This window comes from Ischnura elegans, chromosome 12 (genome assembly GCF_921293095.1).
Source record: "Ischnura elegans chromosome 12, ioIscEleg1.1, whole genome shotgun sequence".
Taxonomy (NCBI): Eukaryota; Metazoa; Arthropoda; class Insecta; order Odonata; family Coenagrionidae; genus Ischnura; species Ischnura elegans.
The window spans coordinates 60,764,016-60,791,288 of record NC_060257.1 but is presented as its reverse complement, the minus strand read 5'-3'; the positions used below and the strand labels follow the sequence as shown (position 1 = coordinate 60,791,288).

General features: G+C 37.9%; 2 protein-coding genes across 8 annotated transcripts in view; both read left to right on the top strand.

The window, feature by feature from the left end:
• The window catches only part of LOC124169842 (multiple C2 and transmembrane domain-containing protein), a 251,284-nt gene that overhangs the window by 155,505 nt on the left and 68,506 nt on the right, over positions 1-27,273 (top strand). The gene's annotated exons all lie outside the window — the stretch shown is intronic.
• On the top strand, positions 10,720-14,049 carry LOC124169843 (piggyBac transposable element-derived protein 4-like). 3 transcript variants are annotated; one of them, XM_046548636.1, is made up of 2 exons: positions 10,720-11,340; positions 11,491-14,049. In XM_046548636.1, exon 2 carries the CDS (start codon positions 11,684-11,686, stop codon positions 13,391-13,393), a length of 1,710 nt encoding a protein of 569 aa, XP_046404592.1. In that variant the 5' UTR covers positions 10,720-11,340; positions 11,491-11,683; the 3' UTR covers positions 13,394-14,049. The 3 variants fall into 3 exon arrangements, with proteins under 3 accessions (XP_046404592.1, XP_046404590.1, XP_046404591.1); XM_046548634.1 differs by having other exon boundaries at positions 10,720-11,586; positions 11,679-14,049; XM_046548635.1 differs by having other exon boundaries at positions 10,720-11,586; positions 11,676-14,049.

Genomic DNA, 27,273 nt, shown 5'->3' with positions numbered 1-27,273 from the left:
AGAGTGAAGAATATGATAGATCTCATGATTACATACATAAATTTTGGTAAAATAAAAACCCCTAATTATGCCTTGTTTCTCCGTGAAACTCGGATCAATTTGTCCGTCAGCGACGCGAGTGGCGACTTTTGTAAACCCATTTAAATTCGCGGTGGGTGACAACACATTTAGAGACCGACTTGAGGATCCTCTTTAGTAATATTCGTGGCTGTCGCATTAAGAATAGTCCACGTATTATAGCCATTTCTTTAACTTTTTATACGTTTTCATCGGTTGTTATGTGTTGGGGCGTTCGTCATCTTCAACGCCTTCACGGCCATGTTGGAAACGCTAGTACCTTACGTAAATGTTTTTTTTACTAATAGCAAACTCACCGTAGGCCTTTGTTAACATTTCACACACTTTGTTACGCTTGATTTCATTTTTACGCAAAATTTAATACAAAAATTCTTTGATCCAATTCTTTGACTACCGAAAATAGATCGATATTTTCTTCTTTTTAACAAAACGTGATATTTCAAAAAACACTTTTTTTTTTATTTTAAAATTATTTGCTTACTAACGGATAGATGTCGTCAACAATGGTAAATTTCTTCATCGATTGTAAGCGTGAAAAATTCTATTTTTCGAACCCTCATTCGCGAACCTACCTCCTTGATAGTAACATGAAAATCTCACTAAAGATATCATGGTAAATAAATAGTTCTTAACACATTGAAATTTATGGATGAGGTTCTAATGTATGTGTGGGAAGGTACTTGAGTGTGGGGTATTAGTAGAATGTGTCTTAGTGAAGGCAAATATAATATTACATGCCCACCTCTTTTTTCGATTTTGATATCGATGAGAACTTCTTCTAAAATTTATTCCATCTTTCTCATCGATAAAATGTGAAAATTTCAATAATTTATAAGCCATTAACCGTTATTTTTCATGTTAAATAAATCGTGTTGCTTATTTTAAAAAATGTTATTTTTTAAATCGCAATGACCTTTCTAGCCTCAATCGATGTCGTCAAGGATGGCAAATTAAAAAAAGAATAATGTATGAGAAACATGTTACTTTTTGATCGTGCATTCACTGATCTACCTCCTTGATTGTAAGATGAAATTCTCATTAAAATCTTTCAATGATATAATGAATGATATTTCGTGTTTTTTTAAGTAGTGTATTTTTATGCTGTAATATTATTCGCTTTCTAGCCTGGATGGCTGTCCTCAACGATGGCAAATTTTTTTATCCCTTCTATGCGTTAAAAAATTTCGTTTTTGATCCCGCATTCGCGAATTACCTCCTTGATACTAACATGAAATCTTACTAAAAATATCATGATAAAAAATTTTCTTGTCTCATTGAAATTTATGAAGTTCTTATGCATCTGGGTAGATACATGTGTGACTTTAAAAAAAGCAAATATTATCGTAAATCAGCACCACGTTTTTCGTGTTTGATATCTGAAATGTTCTTTTACATTTTATGTTAACTTTTTCATGAGTCATATTTGATATTTCAATAAAGTAGGTCCTCATTTTCTTCTTTTTAATAAATTTAGGTTATTTTTTACAATTTCATATTGTTTGCTGTCTAACTTCGTCAACGACAGAATTTTTTTAAACACTATTAGCGAAAAATATAATTAGTGCTTGATCGTGTATTCGCGAATCTAACTTTTTGATAGTAACATGAAATTCTCAAGAGAAATATCATGGTAAAAAATGGTTCTTGACTCGTTGAAATTTATAGATGAGGTTCTAATGCATGTGTGGGTTGGTACATAGAGTGTGAGGTATTAGTTGAATGTGAGCGTTGTCCCAATCTCGGTGAAAGGTTCAGCCCTAGATTGAGGGCGCCAGACATCGAAGTGGGGCAAGTTGCCTTGTCCGTTCGAAGGGGTTCGAAGTGGGGGGAGACAGGATAGATGGCGGGGGTAGGACGGGGTGATCGTAAAGGGGCGGGTCTGAACCACCCCCGCTGAACCACTTCGCTCCATAATACACGCTGGAGGGCTGGGTGCAGCAGGCGAGTGATTGGGGTCACGACCTTAAGACTTCCAATTCTTTTTATTTTCTTCGTTTCCCATCTCCCACTGAAGGATATGAGGGTGAAATGGGGTGACTGTAATGATATCGGCACTTGACCGAACGCTATGTTTATGTATACTAAAGAATTTGGCGAACGAGACAGGGCCTTCCCAGGATCAAAACTAGGGGGGGGGGGCAAGCCATGGTTGTTCAAGTTATAGGTAAGATTTAAGCATGGATAAGGTATAAAATGGAAAGGAGACTTCGTTGATTTCCACTTATTTATTTCGTTTGTACTTGGTACTTGATAATGACCTCTTATGGTTCGAAACATGTCGTACGGACGAAATAAATCAGTGGAAATCAGCGAAGTCTCCTTTTCATTTTCGAGTATTAACTTCCACATAGTTGAGCCTTATACAATTGAACGATGGAAAAGGTGAATGAAACCAATATATTAAGGAAACGGTAACAGCCCTTTATTAGTTTTTCAAAATATTTGATTGAAAAAATATTATTTTCCTTAAAGACATCTGCGATTTTTGCTTTTAGGGGGGGCAGCTGCCGCCTCCTGCCCCTCGCGGGGTCCGCCCATGAAACGAGGGTTTCTTATGCGTTATTATATTCAATTTTATAGGACAATTATTTGCTTCTTACACAATGTATACTTTATACTATACGTTGTTTACGCATTCTAAAGGCCTCTATGCACGATGAATGATCATGCGAATGGCCATGCTGAATGATCACGTGATCATTCACAGGATCATGCGAGCCAAATAGAACATGTTCTAATTTTCACTGAATGGTCATGCGCATGACGGTTCGTTCATTCGCGAATTTTTCCGTTATAGACGGCGAATTATTTCATTCGCATGATCATTAGCCGCGTATAACGGTCTTAAGGAACCGCAAAAAAATGAATTAAATTTTCTATTTGCGTGGCAGATTCTTTCAGAAACTTTGCTTTGCTTTTGAGAAGTTTACCCACTCATGCTATTATTTACATTGTGATTGTATTTAGATTATGCATTTTCAGCATTTCCGTGTAGCTAAAATATAAAATTTTACCTCAATGTATTTTACGGATGTAAATATTCTATATTTGTGATATAGGACAACTTTGAAAAATTTTCCCTAGTTTCTCTCTGCTGTTCAAGAGGAAAGTAGAATTTTTAAACGAGAAATACATCACATGGTTAAAAAAAACAGTGCACAACCAGTCGAGCGGGAGTGATGAATCGTCTGACAAATTCATAGTCTGAAAATTCATTTCCTCAGTAGATTCCGAATGTCCCAAAATTAACCCTCACCAACGGTTTTACCTTTTAAAGTGCAGGGAAGTTGTCGTACGCCTAAAATGATTGATGTCGGAGCCAACGCAAAAAGCCAGTCATTCCGCATTTCTGTATCAAAACCATTCCCATTTAATGCTTTTTTTTATTTTATTCGCGGTAGCGGATTATCCGTCACCTTGCATCGCACAGTTTGTTTTCAATTCTACCACTCAACGTTTTTAGCTCAAACTGTTTCGTCAATTACTGTATCATTATCAAGGGTGCAACGCAGAATTTTTTTTGGGAGTTAAGAGTATAATATTTTAGGGGATTAAGAATATATCGTGCTTAAAGTTGTTTTGTTATGATATTTTTATCGGGCTCATTATTTTTACTGTTACCCTATCGAGCGTTGGATAACCATTTTTATCGGACAAACCAATGGCCAGTAAAATCAATTTGCATCGCCAATGGTCTACACACAATGTCGGATTCCTAATATTTGACCTCCCTACTCCACATGCCAATACCCAGGCTGTCAGTTATTATGCGCTCTCTATTCTACCGACTTTCTGTCCTGATAAATTCTCTCCCGAATTATATTGATCCGTTTTTGCTATCAATTAATTTTTTCTCACTTGGCATCATGTCATTTAATGCTTAACGGCTACATGACTTGTTAATATTAAGGTTGAGACCACGGTAATCGGTTTGTTGTTTTGTTTTTTCTTGATATGAAATTGTAATTACCTTATTTATACAACTTTTATTTGTTTTAAGTGCACTTTAATCGGCAGTCTTGCTGAATGTGTGCCATGTTTGTTGTTTTTTTGTTTGATTTGAAATAGTGATTAGATTTGTTGAACTTTCATTTGTTTTAAGTGAACTTTATGTCGGCAGTCATGCTGTATGTGCAAAATAAATAAAATTAATGTCAAACTAAAATTTAAAAAATAAAATTCATGCATTTTCCGATACTTCGATATATTGCCCTGGCCTAAGTTTATTTATGCACAAAGACTTTTATCTTGGGATTATAGTGAGACTTTAGTGTGATAAATATCTCCCTTCTAACACTCAAGCCATTGTCTTTTCTTCTTCTTGGGTATTTTTGTCGCTTTCAATCTCTTCTGTGAGAAGGAGCATGCGGAGACTTTTATCTCTTCGGTTGCTCTAAGGGGAAGAAAATTAAAGCAAAGCTTTTATGGGGTGCTTCGCCCTCATCCATTCTTCCATGTTCTACAGCTATTATCTTCTACCCTGAATAGCTCCCCGCGGAGAGGGCCATTTTGGCTTTGATTTCAATTTATTTACTCTACATTAGTATTAGCCCTTAATTAGTCGCACCTCAAAATTTAAGCAACTGGTCGCGTCTGTTCATTGTGACCCGAGTTGAGTTTATTTCTATGTACAAACATTTTTATCGTTTTATTGATGTCATTTTACTGCTGCTAACGAAGTTGTTCGAATAACGTGTATACATTTTTATTGTTAAATTTACAGTTCGATGCACAATAAACAATGGCCGACGCATAGAAAGCGCTATCCATATATATGCAGAGACCATGTATAGAAACATGACTTTTATAAAAAGAGGGAATTGTATTGCGCTTTACAACATTTTAAGAAATCAACCTGCTATATAAAAAAGATTAATATAAGACTAAAACAGAATGAAGCGCCTGGTCAAAGGCAGAAAAAATCTGATACCCTCACGGTCGCGTCGGGTCAAAAGCATCGGTTGCAGCGAAAAAAATCAATACGTTGAAAATCCAACTTTACTCAGCGGTTGAATTACAAGAAATAATAAACTTGAAAAAATTTCAATTTCGAACGGCATTTTTTTATTTAAAAATCATATAAGAAAATTCAATGGGGTATTATAACCCGACCCAACCAATTAAAACTTAACTTCACACCCATCGACTTCAAAAATGGACCAATTAGCTCAGGACCAAAAGGAAATTCCACAGGCCATATTCTTGAAAGGGAGAGTTCACATTTGAAAACTGTGATTAGGACTGAAGCCCCAAAGGAGGAGGACACTTGCCCCCGTGAGGGGCTAGTTTCCTTTTTGTTTTTCTCCTATATTTTGATGAATAACGGCAGTTCTTTATTTTTTCTGCAGCGATGTAAGATAAGTATTGTAGTTCATTCAACACTGAACAAATTGTGTAAAAATAAAAATAATTGTTTGAACCTGAATGCACAATTTTTATAATAGTTAGATGCGCACTCTTGCCCCTTATTCCGCTATTCAATGCAGTGGTCAAGAAAAGGAAAAAAATCGTTTTATGCGAGGTTCATTCAACAAGTAAATCCCCATATTTTTTCTCAGAACATATCTATTGTAAAGAGTTCGAAGTTCGTGACAATATGCATCAATATGTCATTTCCATGTTCTATTTTTCCTTGGAGTCCCCATCACGTTCTATGACCGCGTGCGATCATTTTGGGGGAGCATGTTTTCCGTTATGGTCAAAACTCTTGTCTTGTAGGCATAGCGATACCGAGCGTGGATGACCTCTGTTTCAGCATCTCCTGCGGCTGTAACTTTCTATAACCCATCACCCAAATTTACTCCTACTAGCTGCAGCATCCTCACACAGGGGCGCAGCCAGGAGTTAAGGCTATGGGGTTTTTTTTAGGAGCAACTAATACTTAGGGGTGTGGGTGTTGCATACCCGCCAGGGTAAGCGGGAGTTGCGGAGGCCCTCCGCCGGAAAAAAATTAAGACAAACGTTTCAAAATGGTGATTTTTACGGCCTTCTGAGGGATATTTTTATTAATCCTCACACTATTTTATAAGCAATATTAATCCAATTAAGTAAAATAGATTTAACTTAAAAATTTCTATGAGCTCTGGTCGGGGTTATCCCCCAAACCCCCCCCCCTCGCTGCGCCACTGTCCTCACATACTGCACAAAAACGTTTATGGATTTCCACCACGGTTTATTTTTCTGCTCAGAAGAATTCAATAACAGCCCACTGCTTTTAACGCCAGTGGTATGTAGATGCCATTTTGACACTGTACTGCGGTTCTGACATCTGCCGGAAGTGGGCCAAACTTCACCAGCGCAGAGACCAAACATCAGTTGTGAAATACCAACAAGGACATTGATCTATGTATGTCAATGGCTTTTTAAAAAAATGTGGGGCATTATTCATTGAACAACCCTCGTATATGTTTCCTATCTAACACTCGAGTCATTGTCTTTTCTTCCTCTGGATTTTTTTTGTCGTTTTCAGCCTCTTCAATGGGAAGGAATACACAGACACTCTTATCTCATCGGTGGCTCAAACGGGAAGGGAAAATTAAAGCGAGTGCTTCGGGAGGGTGTTCCACCCCCCAACCAACCCTCCTAGCCCTCAAACTGCTCCTCTGTTCTCCCTTGGATAGCTCCCGCGGGAGAGTTAAAGAGATTTGCGTCGTACGGCCGGTGGAGATCAAGAAGGATTTCAGAGTCTTGCGCTGAGGTGATCAACGCTTAGGAGAAAAGGAGCGTTGAAGCGAAGGCGGAGAAAACTTCAACCTTTAATTTTGCGGTACTCCACTTTTTTCGCGCGTCGAATCTCTTGAGCTGCTTTTATCGCTGATTGAAGAGGATGGATGCACAAAGGAATGAAAGCTTTTATAATCACTTGAATCGGGAAGATCAAAACATTTTTGTTCTAGATTCTTTGTTGATTTAAAAAGCTTGTTTATTTTTATTAAATATCTACCATTGTTTAGCGGAGATTGATGGTGGAAGTTAATTATTGCTAATTTAAATACCTATACCGGGACTAGCCACGAGTAGGGTGGCTAGCAATGCACAAATAGGGTGGTTTCCTATTATTTTTTTGCCTAAATCGAAAGATTATTACTCCTGGAGTACGCATTTCACGCTTTTAGATTTTTAAATGACGATATCTATTTTTCGCGATTAAATGGAAAGTTAAAATTTTCAAGCGCGCAAAAACGCGACGGAGAAGTATGAATGCTGGTAAAAGCCCGCGTGACGTCATTCTAGTTCCGGCTGCCGCTGTGTGCGGCCACCTTGGTACGAGGCTATGTGCGCCGCTGCGATGCAGGCTGCTAGGAGGTAGCAGAGTACCCTGCTAGCAGGTTGCGCTTGGTTTAAATAAGGATTATTAATTCTCTATCAAACGATGGAAACTTTCCAACCTTAGCCAATTTTAATAGGTGATTATTAATAGATGTTTCCCTGAGCTCTTCCTCAAGCATCCATTGGTAATTTCAGACGAAGCAAAACTCCTGATTACTCGCATAGAATCTAGTTCCCTGTGACGTCACGTGAAGTGGCATCGCATGGGCGCCAATCTGATCTTTTTCAAATGAGGTTAAAATTGACCATTAACATTCGTCTAACAATAAACTTAGATTTCTTTCTTTGATGAAGGAAACTACCCTGTTGTGTCCACAAATATCCACAGAAAGGAATGACACCTCGGAAGCTTAACTGGCTGAAAGCACTCAAGCGAAATCGGGGAATCCGGGTTCCTATCCTGGTCAAGGCGAATGATTTTTTCTCTGTGAATTTTTGCTTGATTATTGCTATTATTTACATACGTCGCGCAAAGGTTTGAATGAGAATTTGATGCTGCGTGGAGAAAATGTGTCACGAAATTTTAACCCATGATAGCTGATGCCAATAGGAACCATAATTACTAATGAAGTTCAGGTCGAAAACGCACCATTTTTAAACTACAGAAACTGAGCCAAGCGCTTTGATTGGCCGCGAGTTTTCCGTGTTGCCGGATGCCTTGGACTTACCGCGATCTCCTGTAGGCAAGGCATTTTAAGTCATAAGTTGTCCAGAGCATCTGGCAACATGGCAGACTGGTGACCATCGGAGCGCTTGTGTAAAAGTGTCTGTCCTTTAAAATAGTGCTTTTTCGGCCTAAATATCATTTGTAATTTTGGTTCCTAGTGACATCAGCTATTAGGGAGTAAAAGTTCGTGAAACTATATACCCCCACCCTGGTATATATAAATACTTTTGTGGTGATACTTTATGGATACTTTTTTCGGGCGCATTATATTGGTAGTTATAAACTACCAATATAATGCGCCAATCCACACATAGCCTCGTACCAAGGTGGCCGCACGCGGCGGCAGCCGGAACTAGAATGACGTCACGCGGGCTTTTACCAGAATTCATACTTCTCCGTCGCGTTTTTGCGCGCTTGAAAATTATAACTTTCCATTTAATCGCAAAAAATAGATATCGTCATTTAAAACTATCGGGCATTGTATCACGTCATTTATCAGACAACGATGCATCGATAATGGTCAACACTCAATATTGAATTCTCAATCAATGTTTACAAATCGTAGCATTTTCCGATCTTTGCATATAATTTCGATATAATAAATCGAAGATATCGCCCTGGCAATGTCAGAAGCTATGCGGCTATATGACGTTATGAGAGTGTCAATGGAATGAAAATAATCCACTGAATGACATTCTATAGATTTTCTAACCGGCCAATAATTAATATATTTGCGCTTTCGATGCGTCTTTTTTCTCTCCATACTCCACTTACATTTCTGTATTGACACTGAGTAGTCTTTCACGTGTATTGCAGTACCTTTATCCTCTTAACCGATAGATATGCTCGTGAGCATTTCAGATGAATCTCTCAAGAGATTTTTTTCAGGGTAAGGGATTTGAATTCAGTGTCCAAATATGTTCCCATGCCAGTAAAATGAATAATTCCGTACCCTAGTCCGACTATGACCTGATTTCAAGCACTTACGTGAATGAACTAAACTGCAGACCCTGTGAGGAAATCAGTCCGTGCTTCCTACCTCCAAAAAAGCTATGTTTCTTTGATGTTGCTAACGTGACTACTTCCTGATTCCCTATTCTATTTCCAAAATTGGTCGTCATGCCTTATTTTTGCCTTATTTTCATTTGGACTAGTAACTCGTTCGATACCTGCTCAGTACTCTGAACAAGATTCGAATTACATATTGGAATCATTTAGTCATTAATAATCTTTCTCTTTTGCAATTTTCACCTCAGGTAAAAATCGACGACTCAAATAAAATGTCAAATGGTAATATATATTCCAGCTAGGAACGCTGTTAGAATCGGCATATTCAAAAGAAATATAATATAATGACATAATTCATGTTCAATTTGATTCAGTGTTCCGCTATTCGTTTTCATTTAAATTTAAATTTTCCTTGATCAAGTTGTTCTAGTTGGAATTATAATATGATTTCTCCTGAATCCTTTTTTTTTGTTATTTCTCAATTTCTTGTTTGATACTACTGTTAAAATAATTCTCATTTAATTATTTTATCTGTAGTGTTCGGAGGGAATGGCAACGATCTCTTCGGATCCGAATTACTTTTTTTATCAAAACAATTTCCATTTAGCTTTTAAGTTGCAGAATAGCCTTGGAAGATTTAAGTGTAGAAGACTTGATGTGTGTGTGTGAAGTAAATATGAATGTGAAGGAAAGGCTACTGAAGAGCCTGTTATAGAGCGTAGCTTTAAATATGATTTTGGCTTTGATTTTATCTTATGAAAGTACTGGCGTTCAGATACAGCTCCATGGTAGCCATTTTGGCAGATGTTTCAATGGTTCACGGTAGTCTGTGAAGTTCTCTGAGCAGTATAACTCAGAGAGTTCCACTATCATTATCGCGAAATCTCGTATTGCGTAGCGTCACGATCTCTCACGAGAGCAGCCTTCCACGATTTGTATGGAAAACTGGGACACGGCCACTAAAGTTAAAATTGCCGAGGGATGATACCACGCATACGGGCCTTGGTGACCGTAGCTTATCTGAGGCGGTGTTAGATAGCGGTAGTGCTCATCGCTTGTCAACCTGCTTTCATATCGTAGGTACCCTTTGACACCAATTTACATGCCATGTGAAAATGTCTGGACCTATAAAAATTATTATTCACACTTCTTGCAGCTAAGATAACGAGGATGTTAAGGAGTGATACAAAATAGTTTCACGTATTTTTTATTCATCGCAGAAATCGGTTTTACCAACGTACATATTTCTGCCGATGCGACGTTTTGAGCTCCTAATCGAGGCTCATTATTAGGACTTTTGAATGTTGTTTTGCACGACTATAAAACGACAAATAAAACGACATTCAGCAGCCTTATAAATGATCCCCAAGTCAGAGCTCGAAACGTCGATAGAAATGAAGTTTCTAATCCAATGGAGATCCTAAGAAAATTTTACACAAATAATTCGCCGGGAAAGCATCAAATCTCATTTAATACTAATGTATTCCAGGAGACATAATAAATGACTTGCCTCATCAAATCTATTTCAGGATCTATGCGAGGTCTGGTTCATGAAAGGTTAAGTTGCGCCAAGTTCGTGTACGCGGCTTTATTCCTCCAAATTTTTGTGGCGCAACTATTAACACATTCGCGTCGGGCCCCGCCGATAGGCGGCGTGCCGTGTTTTCCCAAGGATCGGCCGCCGCCTTTCGGCGTCTTGAAACATTGGTGATCCAAAATGAAATTTTTTTGTCGCCCGCTCGTCACAGCTGTCTCCTGAATTTTACCCGGTCTTTACATAGAACTACATTCTAAAATCTGCCCCCCGTTCTCAAATGTCATGCTTCGGAAATACAATGAAGCCTTCTTATTTTTCATTCACTATGTCATTTGATTCCGTGTATTCCTGACGCGTTTTTTACCCTTTTTCCGTGTATCATGTTTCCACAATTATATTTTTACAATCTTGCAAGTCGCTATCTTCAAAGAAGTCAAGATAACACTTCCTATGTAGCAAACCATCAGTTTGCCTTTTGGAGACACTTTTTGGCTGTGTGCTTCGTACAATGTACCTATTTTATTTTTGCTTTCGCGACATTGTTATTCAAGGCATATATATAAAGGGGAAACGGCAATCTCGTCCGCATAACTACTCGTCGTTTTCAATGGGTTACACGTATTACGACCGCTTTTAATTCATCACTGTTTTCACACTCCAGTTTGAGGATTTTTGAAGCTTACAAAACAGGACATTACTGGAAAGACGGAGCATACATAAGGTAAGTACAATTTTAAAAATAAATATAATTATTCTATTTATTGATTATCTTTAGAATTCAACAATAGTATTTACTATTTATTCATAAAAAATGAATTTCTATTTGTTGCTGCTATCCCGATAATGATTATGGTCTCGTTGTTTTCCGCAGGATAAATAAGAAGTTGCTTCATAAATACCATTCGCTTCGAATGACGTAAAATACCTTCAAGTATACTTTAGATAAAACTTAGAACCAGCTCAATTGGTATGTACGACTTTATTTGAAATGTTTGATTTCAATGTTTACAGCAATATTGAGAAATAATTTAACCTTTTTCTTTATTTTACTCTAAGAAGACTTCATGGAGAATAAACCGAATTCATCAAGAAAGCGGACAAGGAGCGCACTTCGTCACCCTGTGTCTATCTCCGACGAAGACATCGCTCGGTTCTTTGAGAGGGAAGAAGAAATTTCGGATGGAAGTGCAACAGATTCGGATTTTGATGTCTCCTCTGAAGATGAGGAAACCGACGAGAGCTCCGAGGATGACAGTGGTGCAAATGGCGATTGTCAGGCCTCAAGTGATTCAGGTAAACGCATATCCCCGGCAGGATGGCAAACTGAACGGCCAGTTATCACTCCTATTGCTTTTACTGGAAATTCTGGACTCAAAATACGGCCTCATGTTTTAGATCCAATAGGATTCTTCATGCTCTTGGCAAACGATGAATTTTTCAACCACATAATTTCTGAAACAAATATTTATGCCCAAAAATTGCAGAATAAATCAGTAGCTGATAAATCTAAAATGAAACCATGGAAAGACTTGACTAGAGGGGAGTTTGAAATATTTTTAGGGCTACTTTTTCATATGGGGCTTATCAGAATAAATAAAATTCAATATTATTGGCGAAAAGATGGGCTTTATGAATTTCCCACATTTTCAAAGGCCATGCCAAGAGACAGGTTCATGATCATTTTGCGGTGCCTACATTTTGGTCGTAACGCTCCTGATGGCCACCCTAAGCCAAGTGATCCACTCTACAAAATCCGCCCTCTTTTGAATCTTATCCAGACCAATATGAAAAAAGTGTACTATCCTCAGAAACAACTTAGCTTAGATGAATCGATGGTACTTTGGAGGGGAAGACTATATTTCCGGCAGTACATAAAAAACAAGAGGCATAAATATGGTATTAAATTGTACATGCTAACGGAACCAAATGGGCTTGTTTTGAATTGCTTGGTTTACACAGGTTCCAAGGATCCAAATGTTGGGGGAGTTGGTCACTCAGAAAAAGTTGTACATTCGCTTCTATCTGATTATACTAATGTTGGTCATGCTGTGTACATGGACAACTTCTATAACAGCTATAAATTGTCGCGAGAACTGCTGGGAAAGAAAATATATTCCACGGGAACTCTCAGAAACACTAGGAAAGGCAACCCTCATAATGTTGTAAATAAAAAATTGGCAAAAGGAGAAGTAGTGGGCCAGTATACGAAAGAAGGAATTTTCATATGCAAATGGAAGGATAGAAGAGAAGTTTTAATGATTTCCTCGGAGCATTGTGGAGAGATGATAGAAGTAGCAAACAGAAGGGGTAAAATTTCTAAAAAACCAAGCGTTGTAGCCGAATACAATAAATTTATGGGGGGAATAGATAGGGCGGACCAGATTATTTCTTATTATCCAGTGGAGAGAAGAAGCCTGAGATGGTATTTAAAATTAGGGATACACATGTTTCAAATACTTCTAAACAACTCGCAAATACTACATAATAAATTTAGTAGCCAACACATGAGTCTTCAGAATTTTCGTGAAAGTGTAATCGCCAGTCTTATTTTCAAAAACAAGCCGGCAGAAATTCCAGCGCCAATCCAGCGAAAGGAAAAGATCCATTTGCCAGTACAAATACAAAGTGAAAAGGGTTCAAGAGCGCAAAGAAAAAGATGTCGTAACTGCTCAACGACAGGAGTAAGAAGAGACGTCGTCACGTACTGCCCGATGTGTGATGGTGAACCAGGACTATGTCTTGAACCCTGTTTTAGAGTGTTCCATAACTATTAATCGGTAAATATGTTGCAAATTCCAATTACAATTGTTGCAATGTTTATCCAATTAATGTTTGAATTAATAATAAAAGTGTGAATTGTATTCAAAGAAGAAATATATTTTAGATGAAGTTTTGAAACAAAATAGCGTGTAATTATTTTGAAATACACATTTTTTTAGTATACTTAAATAAAATTTTATGTTTAAAGTTTTTGCTACTCTGGCTTGCATTAGTCTAATCGTGAGACCAATAAATAACACTGCTATGCGAGGAAAGAGCTTGCTTGCCGACATTAGCAGAATAGGAAACATCACGGAGAGCGGTTCACTTCCGATAGGCGGCATGGTAATGACCTGAAAAATTGTTGGTAAAATTGTCGTCAATATTAATAAATTGGTCATAGATAATCATTACATTACCGAAATATTATACGAAACAAATAGTAGGAAATAGAAAGATATGCGCTAACATCTATTTTTGAAAACAATCTCGCCGATCGGGCAGCCGCCGATAGGCGGCGGAGATAATGTTTAAAAAATTAACGGTTAAAAAATGAAATTCAGCGAAAATATTGGCGTAAAATTTGTTTATGTAAAGCAACGGTTGGTAATCAAAAGAAAAAGATTCCCGGTCCTACGTAAAGTCGTGTCCTGAATGTCCGCACCGAATGTGTTAACGCGTGAACTACCTCTGCAGGAAAACAAGAAAGTGGTATTAGAAGGATTTGATTTCTTCCGGCGACTGGTGCTGGTAAATGTTTTTCGGGCTTCCCACCGGGTAAGGCACTCCATTTCTGTCGATGTTTCGATCAAATACTTTTTTCGTCGTCCTCAGGGCTGGTTTAGGCCAACCAGCCCTGTTAGCTGGCCCTCAGGTCAATGGAAAAGTTTTTCATCGAAACGTCGGTAGAAATGGAGTGTCTAACCCGGTGGAAATCCCGAGAGACATTCACATCCAAGGCATTTATGAGTTTGAAAAAGCATATTTTTTAAATTTATCCTGCGATAGGCTCTTTCCCTTCACTTCGCACCTCAAAAATCCCCCAACCTCCCAGGCGATTATGCCTCCTCTCGCTTGCCCCGCGCATTTTACACCCCACTCTTGCTTTTCCCGAACGTCACCTTTCCCTGTCTCTCCCCCCATAGGACACTCCAGATAACGATCCCGTGTGCCGCGTGCTCGATTCAGCGATGGCTCGACTACAACAATCCCCTCCGGTCTGTCTCCCGCCAAATTTGCGATCCTCGATACCTCGCGCGCTATCGTCTCCGCCCTATTCAACTGGAGCTCACAGAACAGGGAGTTTAAACAATGGTGGTTCGTTATTTAGTTTTCTTTGCAATAGCTATTTGTTAAGAACTTTTTTTATTATAATATTCTACCAACTTTCTGTTCCGATAAATTCTCTGTCGACTGACATTGTTCCGTTTTGTTAGCAATTAAAAATTGTACTCACATGGCATTATATCATTTGACTCATAACGGCTATACGACTTGCTAAATACTGAGGCTGTGGCCACTGAATCGGTTGTTTTCTTTTTTACTGTTAGATTTGTAATTTTAATTAGCTTATTTGCTTAATTTTATTTGTTTTAAGTGCTCTTTAAATTGGCAGTCTTATTATATGTGTGCCATTTTATTTACAATTCAATAAACTGCATTTTCGTTTGATTTTTTTCGCAAACGCAACCACGGTAGATGATGGAAGTTTCACCCATAGATAATTTTTTTTTGGAGAGCCCAAGAGGTATTAGCGGAGTAACCGAAAGCCCAGGCCTACATTGTTACCGCAACTTCAGTACCTAATATAATGGGTGACAGAAAATGTGCCGGTAAAGCGCTCATTAATGGGTAGTATTAAAATCGTGATAGGTGCTTAAATATCTATTATTCACTAATATCTGTATTGAACTTGTAGAGTAATTTTTAAACCATAATAATCAACGCGCAATATGATAAAAAAGTAATGTAGTACGTTGTTTTCTTTCACGCGGAGTTGTAGAAGACACTGGTTTGGTATAAGTTAAAAATGTTACTTGTTTGTTAATTCTGGGTCCATAACCTGTTAGTTTCTTTGACGCAGAGTTACATTACACGCGTTAAAGAAACTAACACAGTACCAATAGCATCAAAATAGTTTTAAGAGTATAGTTTTTCTAGGCGTTCAAAACTCGGGACTATACTTTTGGTACGGACAGTAGTTCTACCTAAGCACTTTCACGGTGATAAAGTCAGGTATATTTAGGTAGTCAGGCTCGAGATGTGAACTCCGTCATCTATTTTGGGACACTCCGAACTTGTCTGCTTCCGAGGGATAATTTCTGGTTATATCTGTTCTCCTACCATGGCTTTTTCTTTCATTGTTATCTGTGAGTGAGGCGGGGGACTTTAAAATGTTCACACCGACGAGTCGGCAAGTTCCTCCAGTGGAGTTTATGTGGTGCAGTAGATTCCTGAATTTAGCACCCAGAGGAGAAGCAAAGCTTAATGACTTGCATGCATGAGAGTTTGTCCGCTGTCCTTAACCTAAATGCTTCCTCATCCTGGTTCTTTTTCTTCGGGGCGTAGGTGTAAGGCTGGAAAGTTTGAGTGACATAACAGACTGAGATTAATGCAGTCTTCTATTTGTTCATTGAAACAATGAACTGCTGGAGCACGTGCGCTGAAGTTAGTTAACTTTTATCATTCAATATACCGTGTTTTATGATAATTATAGGAAAGCATGGATTTTTATTGAAGCATATCTTTTGATAAAAGAGCTCCTAGCTCGGTTTCAGCGATAAACTGTCATTACGAGGGACTTAGATAATGACGGTTAAATCCAGAATCTATTATTTAATATTTGTAAGATGTTCTAAGGATGTTAACCGATTCTTCACTATATTATTCTTCCTTATAAATATTTTTATTAGTAGTGACGGATATGTGCGGTCGGTATTTGCTTCAAAGTAATCATATTTCTAAAAATAAGTTTTTCTGGAGAAAATTAATGTAAAAAATCATTGAAATGAGATTAATCAAATAACACATGTACTCTGCTATGGAATAAATCACCACACTTGAAGATTTATAGCGTTTAAGTGACTGACTTAGTGCGGCATCATAGAAATCGATGGGTATAGAATTTTCACCCTTAATGGCTGGCTCTCTTGAAGATAAAAATTCTTCCATACTTGTGTCTCCTACCCTTAGCATAAAGGCTTCCTCATCGCGAATATTTTCCACTGGGGCGTGGGAGTAAGTCTTGAGGGATTGTGTGACGTAATAGACGAGATTTGCGCAACGGCAGACTTCTCTCTATTCATTAAAACTATGTACTGCTGGAGGTTGTTTGCTTAAGGGACTAAAATTTTATAAAGAAATACAAATGTTTATTTCGTTGCTAAGGATACACATTAATTGTTCATTTTCTATTCTCCTTGCTTGTTCTGATAAAAAATAACATTAACTCACATTTTTCCATTACAATATCCAATGGTTTAATATATAATACTTATTCAGAAACCAGTTCAGAATATATGGTAGGTATCCACTTCAAGAAAATATATTGCTTCGTCTTTCAATCCTGCAGTAAAAAAACACCACTCTTGAATATGTATGGAGTTTATATGACTTGTGTCCCACATCATAAAAATCGCTGGGTAATGGTGTTTCATGACGATTGTCGCCCTTGAAGGTTGGCTCACATGAAATGAGAACTTCCTCTAGTGCATTCCTTGCCGTGCATGTTTCTCAGAAAATAATCTTATTTTGTCTTGTGAGTCGCTCTCCTAGGGTACATAACTTTTCCATAGGTACAACCTATAATGAAAGAAGATATTTTGCGAATTTCATTTTTTTGCGAATAACATTTGCAATTTTGCGAGTGACATTTCAATTTAACTAAATTAATTATATCTCCTAAGAGATACGCGAAAAGGATGTACTTCCCTGGTCGAATGGTCTTTTTTCGTGACGCAATACTCGTTTTTGACTTACGTTATGCCCTTGAATGAATCGGGTAGACTGAGTGGACCTTTTCAAACATTATAATTTATCTCAATCATAGAAAATTTACTGCTTTACTTTCTTAGAAGCATTGTTGGCAAGGCTAATTGTTTAAAGGTTACCTAACTACCTTGAAAATTTTAAGATGGTCGCATAAGTTTTAAAGAAGAAATGCGGCTCCAAAAAAGACAAAATACGAACGGTGGAAAAGGGGTGATGAGTCCTCATTAATGTTTTAAAACGATTTATATTTTCAATGTTTATTATTTTGAAACAAATCGCTCAATTTATAATTAAGACTTCTTAATTTTCGCGAATGTGTTCGTGGCTACATTTTTTTTTTTTGACATTTTACCCGATTTTTAGTACCCATGGAGTTTACGATCTTTTCTCAATTCCGAATGGTTTACGAACCTTACCGATTCGTTCAAAATCTGCAAGCGATAATGAAATCGCGGAGATAGAGGAGCACTATGTCGTGACCTGAATTCATCTCGTACCTAGTCATGTAAATTGCTTGAAGTTTTTAGAGGTCTCTAAACGGTCCGCAAGTTCTAAAGGGCCTGTCGGTCAAATGCCTTTGTTCCAAGCTGTTTCGGACATTGGTTTCGGATAGAGGCCGATCTCAACAGCCCTAAATCTTCCGTTGTGGAGACGTCAAGTGCGGGAACCCTGCATGTAATACGATTCAGTTCCGTCGTATATAGGTCATGCGGTTTCAGGAGGAGAGAACCAACGTGATGCAGTGAAGTAAATCCCTTTGCCTAAATGAGAGATTCAACCCGCTCACGAGCATGGGTGAAGATTAAATACGGTCCATGGTGAAAGACGTGATCAATGAGCATATGAATTCTATGAATCGATTTCGTTTTCTTGACCTCGATTATTAACTTATGGCTAACGTCTTTGAGTATGTCTGATCATGTTATGTGATATTGTTTTCCGATGTTGCGATATATTTCTTATACATTTTTCAGGGCTATGAATGATAATGGTTGCAATAAATTTATACATAAAGGCACGAAAGATTGTTAAAATGTTTTTTTTTATAATATTAAAATTAGAAATATGAAAAGGATTCAATTTTGCATAAATGGATAAGAAGAGAAAAGAATTTTGACATATATTATTTGCACAAATTTGTTTACTGATTGCACCTATGCTAGTACAATACCATAGTTACCATCAAATTAAATTTTAAAAAATTAATTTTATTTTCAATGTCTGATCAATTAGAATTTTGGATATTAATCTTAGACCTATACTCCGAGACGTTAATCGTTGTCATATGAATTATATTTTTCGTAATGAATGAGGAAATTCTGCGATTATTTTGAGAAAAATATCTGCGGAGAAATGTGAGCTATTGTGCTTCATTATTGAATGAATGTAGATAGATTTGAGGCTCCATATGGTGGAATTATAACGTATTAATAAATAAATAACTCGGAGCTTCAATGTTTGCATCTTATTTTGGTCACTTCGCATAGTCACCGTAAGTTCTCTGTTTATAGATATAAATTTACTCTTGGGCCAGGTTTTAACGAAAGAGAGAATTCTTTGGCTATTTCGTCGAGTCGCAACGGTATTCTTTCAAAGCGGAGCATCGCTTTTATTGGAGGTACGTCGTAAAATGCTGCGGTAAACACTCAGACCCCATTCTTCCGCACTTTTATAATTTCATTCTTCCGCCATTATCTCCACAAACAGGATGTCAACACCCGAAATTGGGCAAGGTTGACATAGTTAAGTAATTTCTCTCATTTTTTACGGGGGTCCTCCCAAATAATTCCCCGTTTCTCTTATCTCAAGTATCGTCTCCGTAATCTTTAGGACGACACCCCTCGTCGATGTCACGGTCCGATAACCAGCCAACTCCGCTCTTTTCTCGTCTTTCAATTCCTTGTGGGAGACTATAACTCTTCACTTCTCGTTAAAGTTGATGGCGGGCATTTATTGGCATTCAAGGAGGTCTCGTAAAGGGTATATATGTGGTCCTTGGGGAACCTCTTACTGACCTTCGATCTTCGGCGACATCTTGGATCGATGGCTCCTCGCAGCAGCCCTGACTATCGGAGAGACTTCGTGAAATTCCGAGCAGGGGTAACTCGTCGGGGACCAATATATCAGGGCTAACGGAATGCAAAAGCGTTTTACTATGCTACTGAGTGTATCAATGAAGATTTATTCTTGGACCATTCTTCTTCAATTTCCGACGGATGTATGAAAAAGACGAAAATCAGCGGCAAAATTGTTCGACGGGGTCATAAATTGTAACCCGTGATCGTTATTTTTATGTGATGATGTCTCTTAGGTTCGTTCCCGCGTCAAGTATTAAAATCCCAACTTTTCTACTCTAATGCTGGGTACTTCCTCAGGTATAATGATCTGCATTTGTTGCGGATAGAGTTTATTCAGGGTAGGAGGAATCTGCAATACATCTGGAGGTGATAGGGGAGACAATTTTAAGAAAATACAAATGTGTTTAGCATTTTCCCACCAAGTTTTTATTATTTTTAAAGAGCTATACATCAGGACACTGCTTTAACTGTAAACAGAGAGTTCAAGAAAATAAAAAATACTCATTTCATTGCTCAAGTAGCCTAGACTTAGCCCTTAAACATGGCATCATAACTTCTTAGTTGCTGAGATGTGGCAACGCAAACATATTTTTTATGCAACGTGCAGTTACCGCGAAAACTGTTTTTCATGAGTATACAGCATCTTTGACATTTTACATAATACTCCGGATTTTTAATGTCTTTGAATAATTAATATTGGATGAAAATGTGGCATTATAATCATCTGAAACTGTTAATATTTGCGCTTAATTAAACGAGAGCTTTGAGCGAGTATCGGCAATACGATTTCGGAATCTCACCTATTTTGAGATTAATCAAGATCAGTCAACTTCGTGATATTCCTTTCCGGTGATACCTAACGGGACATCACTTGGTCGTTTGGCTAGTGGTGTGTATTTCTCCCCAAAATACACTAAAGCCCGTATGACACTTTCCAATTTCGCCAATTATTCGGCTAGCTGTATTGTTTAAAATATTGGGCGTTACGTACCGTATGACACGTATCAAAATTTGCAACAATATTGGCCATAATAGTGTTTTAATGTCCCGCTAGAGGACGCCATTGTATTTCGACGATTTTACGTTGCATAAGCATTCGTGCGATTTGTAAGCTTCAATCTATAATTAAACAACTTCTTTCGTCCATATTTCAGAAATTTCAAGCGAAATATCGGAACAAAATCAACGTTTTGCAGCCAAACCGAATGTTTTCCAAAGAGCTTCTTGTTTTGACCGCTAGGAGTCAACAAAACTGACTTCTGATTGGAGATTGGCCGCGAGTGAATAGAACCTGTTCTAAATTCCTAATTGGGCGATAAATTGTGTTCAATATATTGAAAAGGATATTGGACTAGAAATTGGTGTGTGTCAGTTGGGCCGCAATCCAATATCCAAAGGATTGGCCTATAAATTGGGAAGTGTCATTCGGACTTGGGCAACGTGCAGGGGCTACCACAATGACAGGTGTACATGAGGCAGGGGTTACCTCTCACGTAGACAGTACCACCCATTCTATTTCTGGGTAATGACCGTCATGAAAATAGAAAGTGATTTTCTGCGATAAGGTAATGCACGCTAGGCCCCATCACAGTTTTTTTTATCCCCTCCTCGTTGCTCTGCCGTTGAATACAGGGTGGGTACATTGTATTGCATCACACAGTGGAAACGAGACCCTAGGGCGGGTTCGCGAGGATACACTCTTGGGGCAGGGACTGTAAGCGCTAGCTTTTCTCCTCTGCACCCAGAAGGGGAAGGACGGGAAGGAACAAGGAAGGAGGCGCCGCCGCGATGAGAGCCCGACGACGCCTCCGGGGAGGGGATAGGGAAGGAAGGGAAGGGACGAAGAATCCCGCACCGTCACAAGGCGGGCGGGTCCTACTACTAACGAAACCAAGCTTACGCTATTAATATTCTACCGATCCTAGTGGATTTTCCTATGAGGAAGAAAAATCCATCGATCGAATCGGTACATTAGAACATCACACAGTGGCATCAAAAATACATGACTTTTATAGTATAGATTATATATGGGAATTAAAAATATACGTCGGAGCGAACGAATGCTGCGTTGCCACGTCTTGCGTGTGAAACTTTGGTTCCTGGTAACCAGCCCTGGCCCGGCGCGGCCCCGTTTGGCAACATGACATACATAATAGTTATTTACGTTCACAAATAGCAATATTTTTATAGATAATAGAAAAAATTCAAATAAATTAAGAAGTTTTTCTATCAGTTTTATTTTTTCTTTCGGGGTAAACTGTAGGACTAGACAATGTTTAAACATTTTCGTTATTTACAGCAAAATAGGCGTTATAAAAATACGCAAAAGCCATTGTATTAATGTACATTAATTTTTGCAACGTATTGTGGAAAATGAATGTTGTAGACGTAGTAGTTTACCCTAGGTTGAGTTAAAAATTTCATGAAGTTGATAAAACGGCTAATTTCATGGTGCGCGGAGTCATTTATTGCATGCGCGTGACCTAATTTTTGAATAATTCTTAAAACAAAAAAATCAATCAGAATTGTGAATAGAATTTACTTTAAAATGACGTAATTTTCATTATTATGGCATGCACTGAAGTCCAGATATAAATATGCAAAATACAGCGGCACATCATTTTGACGCCGACAGTAAACCCCCCCCTCCCCACCGGCCTTAATTCCTAGCTGCGCCCCTGGCATCACATGCTAAAGTAAAAGAAGTTACGTGTCCGTACATAATCTCCTGAGCTGGAGAATAGCAAAATTAAACCTGTTCCTTAACTGTTGGAAGGAAAGGCCTCTCGGATGAGAGGAACTATGGGAGCTAGAATTCGATATTGGCCTTTCGACCGCAGTGTGGTTACCCTAATCAAGAAGGCAGATAACCGCAATGATTGGCAAAACTGAGTTCCCAAGGTGCTAAGTGAGACTTATTGCGACCATCATAGCTTTTACTCGTCCTGTAATGAATACGACACCGCACAGCCCATCTTTCCGTCACTTATGTTGAAACTTGTATCCCTCTGCATCAATCCACTCGATACTATCCACGTTACAGGAATATACCTAGTCATTCATGTTCATAGCACTGCATATAACAAGTAACTTCGTACCCAGTCACGGGTGCAAATTCACGCCAAGGATGCATTTCGCTAGGAAAAAAATCATTAGACCATGCTGGGCTTCGAACCCGGATCTACCGATTGCCGGTCAGGTGTCGGTGGCGGCGGGGATAAGTCCTTGCCTGCCATACCGAAGGTCGTGGGTTCAAGTCCAGCCTGGATAGGTTGCCCATATCCACGTAACGGATTTGTATGACTGTTTATTTTTAATTGTCGAAACCTCCGATGGAAATACCTCAATGTGCTGTTTTCGGGGATATTTGAGATAAATAAATTTAATACTATTAGATAATATTCTCGTTGCCTCTATGTATTGTATCTATTCTTAATATTTAATCAGTATCTCGGAAGGAAATTTCGATAATCAGTATACGTCTAAACTGGAATTCATAAAACCAAAAAATTTGTATATTATGGTGGGTAACGAATCACAATCATTGCCTTTCGTTTTCTTTGATGAAGGAAATTACCCTATTGAGAAGGAAACTACCCTATTGAGAACCGGATGGCAGGGTACCCTACCTGCTGGCAGAGTACCCTGCCATCCGGTAGCGCTTGGCTTAAATAAGGATTATTAATACCCTATCAAAAGAAGGAAACTTTCCGACAATAGGCAATTTTAATAAGCGATTATTAAGAGATGTTTCCCTGAGCTCTCTACCTCATGCATGCATTGGTAATCTCAGACGAAGTAAAACTCCTGACTACTCGTACAGCACCTGGGTCCCTGTGACGTCACTTGAAGTGGCATCCTAAGGGCACCAATCTGGCCTTTTTCGAATGAGGTTAAAATTGACCATTAACATTCGTCTAAACTGGGATTTCTAAAACCAAATAATTTGTATATTATGAATACACTAATGGTGGGTTACGAATCGCAATCATTGACTTTCGTTTTCTTTGATGAAGGAAACTACCCTATTGCGGATAATAATTGATTTGCCCTCGTATTTACTGCTGATGATGGTGGACCCAAATGAAGGAGGTCTTATTGATATTAATTATCACCGCTCGTTTTCCACCTTACCTTATCTCCTGCGCTGTTGCCGGATTTAGTCCTTCTGTGACGTATCTCCCTTTGAGGATGAGTTGGAAACGGGAGAAGTTCGCGACGAAAATAAATGAAAGTCGAACTTATCGGCGGTCCTTTGTGAGACGCCTTTACGTTCCAGAAAGCCTTGCCGTGTGCTCCCAATCTTCCAGATCTTCCTATCTCCCTGGGGTTTTTTTTTGTGAGGCTCTGCCAACGCCGTCTTTTTGTGACAATTTTTTTCCCCTTTCACAGTTCGACATCTTTGAGTTTGGGTGATAAGGTTGCGATGGTGATCTTACCTTTCACTCGGAGAGAGAAGGAAACTGAGGCATGGGCTCGGATGACGATTAGGTGGTCCAAATTTGCAATGGAAAAAATAGCCGTTTCGTCGTCATTTTTCACATTTAAATTGGCTTATGCGAAATATTTTCGGCTATTTTGTTAATTGTCGATGATAAAAGTGTGATATTGGTCCATTTTCTTATGAAAGAACCACACGATTAGCTGGTTCGTTTTTTTACAAAAAGATGAGCCCTATCGAGGTAAGTTTACACGAATTAGAATTAGGATTAGTGGAAATTTTACGACTATTTTTTAATGCGACTCTCTCAAAATGGGTGGGAATGCGCTAATGTGTTTTTTATACTCACTCAAATTTATCGTTTAGTTAAGTTCAAAGATTAATTGTCATCCATTTTGAGATTGTTTCAGACAATTATATTCGCATACTTTCATCCAACGTAAATTATTTAATGTCCTTGAGAATCCTGAGTATTAAATAAAATGTCAAAAAGGCTGGATACCTAAAAATAAAAAATAAAACATTTTCATGGTAACTTCTAAGTGCATCTAAAAAAATGTTTTGGTTGCCATAGCTCGGTAACTAAGGAGTTGAGAGTTGATATGTTTAATTGGCAAAAAATACTTAAAATTTTCTCCCCTACCATGTCCTGGAGTATTGCAGATTTCTCCTGTAATCTCCTGTATATTGTTGCAGTATTCAATATTTTTCTAATGTTTTAGCAACTACTGCTGTAAAAGTATGCATAAAATGTGGACTTTTATGCGCTATTCTCAGAAAACCTTGAGAGAGAAGTCTACATTTTGTGGCCTTCAGTCGGTGAGATTACAATTGAGGAGTTTATTTGGAATTTGTGGTTGAAATTACCTCTCCTTTCTCATATCAACCCCCTTAAGCGATAGATGAGCAACGCTATGCTTTTCATTCACGGCTTTTAAAATCCAACAATAGCTCTGAGGAAAGAGTCATACCCCTTGAAAAACTGGAATGAAACGGATCGATTTTTTTGCGATTCTCCTCATGAAGCGGCCTATTACTTTTTTTAATCATGTGACGTGTTACTCTACATGGTCTTAGTGCTTGCGTCGAATCGATCGGAGAACTACTATGCATTATTTCTCGTTTGTGCCTTTTTTTCTCGACGATTGCATTGCATGCTATCCTTGCTTAAGCTCGAAGTCATGAATAATACATATCGGTACGTATTCTCCGGAGTAACCTTTAATGGAAATTCTGCTTTGACTACGTGGTTCAAAACCGTGTAACATTCATGCAATAGTGAAAAAACGTATTTCACTCAAGTAGGCGTTTTTTTATTGCATTTATGCCTCCTGGATTCAAAAATGTTAAAAACATCGTATCACTTCAGTTCTAGCAAAAACATTTTTTAATTTGATATCGATATGGAATATTTATTATTACATTTTATATAGATTTAACACGTCATTACAAATTTTAATATTGATTACTTCATTTTATATCGATTAAAAATGCCGTACAAAAGATAATATCGATGATTACATTTTATATCGATTTAACGTGTCGATACAAAATGTAATAGCGATGATTACATTTTATATCGATTTAAAATATGGATATAAATGTAATAATCGATATAGATTACGCATACGTTGGTGAAAAGTACCTACATGACAAAGAAATGGTGTTGAAGCACAAGATATCTTTAAACGAGAAACATGTGGAAATATGCATACATCGAATTGATGTGCGTATGGAATGAAGAATTTAACGACCACTTATATTTTTCGCCCCGCGTTTTCTTATTTATCATCATATAGCCCCTGAAATCCCCTCACGAGGCATTTCTGTGTGATCACGGTGAAGCAGACTGAATTCTGGTACAAGGGGCATGTCTCCTTACGTTATAAGTATTGAATCCTTTATTAGAATCCCATCATCATCATAACTTGTCAACAGTGGTAAGATTGAAGTAAAATCTTATGCTTTCCCGGCGAATATATTCAAAAAAGGCTATTCGGGCTTCCAGCCGGCTGGAAGCCAGAATAGCCTTTTTTGAGTGGTAAGATTGGTTCGACGCAGCTCTCCTATCAGCTAATCTTTTCACACCTACGTGTTTTTTCTATTTTTTATCTTTCTTTAACTGTTACATATATTTTGTTCGAGCTCTTCCTTTTCCGTTCTTGCCATCCACTTTTACGTCGACGATTGTCTTCATCAGGCCATAATGTCTCAAGATATGGCCTATAAAATTGTTTCCGTCTTCTTATCAAGGTTTTCATGAGACTTTTCCTCTCTCCTACTCTTCTTTGTACTTCCTCATTACTTACTCAGTCAATCCATTTGATCTTCATCTGATCTGCTCTAGCACCATATTTAGAAGGCCTCTAGCCTTGCTTTCTCCGCTGCTGTCATTGTTAATGCCTCCTTTTCATGTACAAGCATACTCCAGATATAATTTGGAATTGTAATCTATGACCATAATTGATGTATCACTTTTAAAAAATTACTTAAATTTACTTAGATGACTTTGATGATGACATAGTAATGTCAAAACCATGGTCGGGAACCATGGTTTAATTATGTGAATTAATGAACCATTAATGTGAATTTATCGAGTGAATTTTTATTTCCTTAAATAATCATTAGTTTTTTAGATTCAAAGCCTTGAGTTATGACTCCAAATTCTATTTTAAGAATAAAATGTAGCGATGATTATTAGGCAGCTCTACTCTATGGATATAATGCTAGTTGATTCATTTTATCCTCCGTAATTTTAAATTTTTTAGAACTGCATTTGTATCCGCATCTTATTAGTATTAGCCGAGGACCTTAATATTTTTGCCGTCATTGATCCGAAAGTGGACGTGATTATATCACATTAAAAAAACATACTCAAGTAGGCGCTTTTGTTATATGTTTGCCTCCTAAACTTCGAAAATAATACTCAAAAAATCGTATCGCTCACAGTTATGGCATAAGACTTATATTACATTTTATATCGATAATCACATTATACTTACTTTAGTTAAATCATTTTATGCTCCATAATGTTAAGTCTTTATGGAGCTGCAGTAATATCTATATCTTGCTGTTACTAGCCAAGTACTTGCAAATTTTTGCCGTCTTAGATACGAAACTGGATGCATTTAGTCATTTCAGGGAGAGGAAATACTCTTCTACATTGCCCTTCGTTACTCAGTTGTTTCTCCCGGCTTAATAGTTGGGTAGTCTTTGCCCATTTGATGCCCTATTCTTCCTTTAGGGACCTTTTTCTCGGGTCAATTGAGAAAATGACCTTTCAACCTTGTCTGATGAGCGGTGAGTCCACCGCTGGAAAGATTATACATTTTTTTGTCATTCTCCCGAGCGCAAACAAATTATTTTTCAAACGGTCCGTTTCACC

Bases quoted from the DNA above. Each gene is read 5' to 3' on its own strand.
- LOC124169843 (XM_046548636.1), top strand. From the start codon at position 11,684: ATGGAGAATAAACCGAATTCATCAAGAAAGCGGACAAGGAGCGCACTT.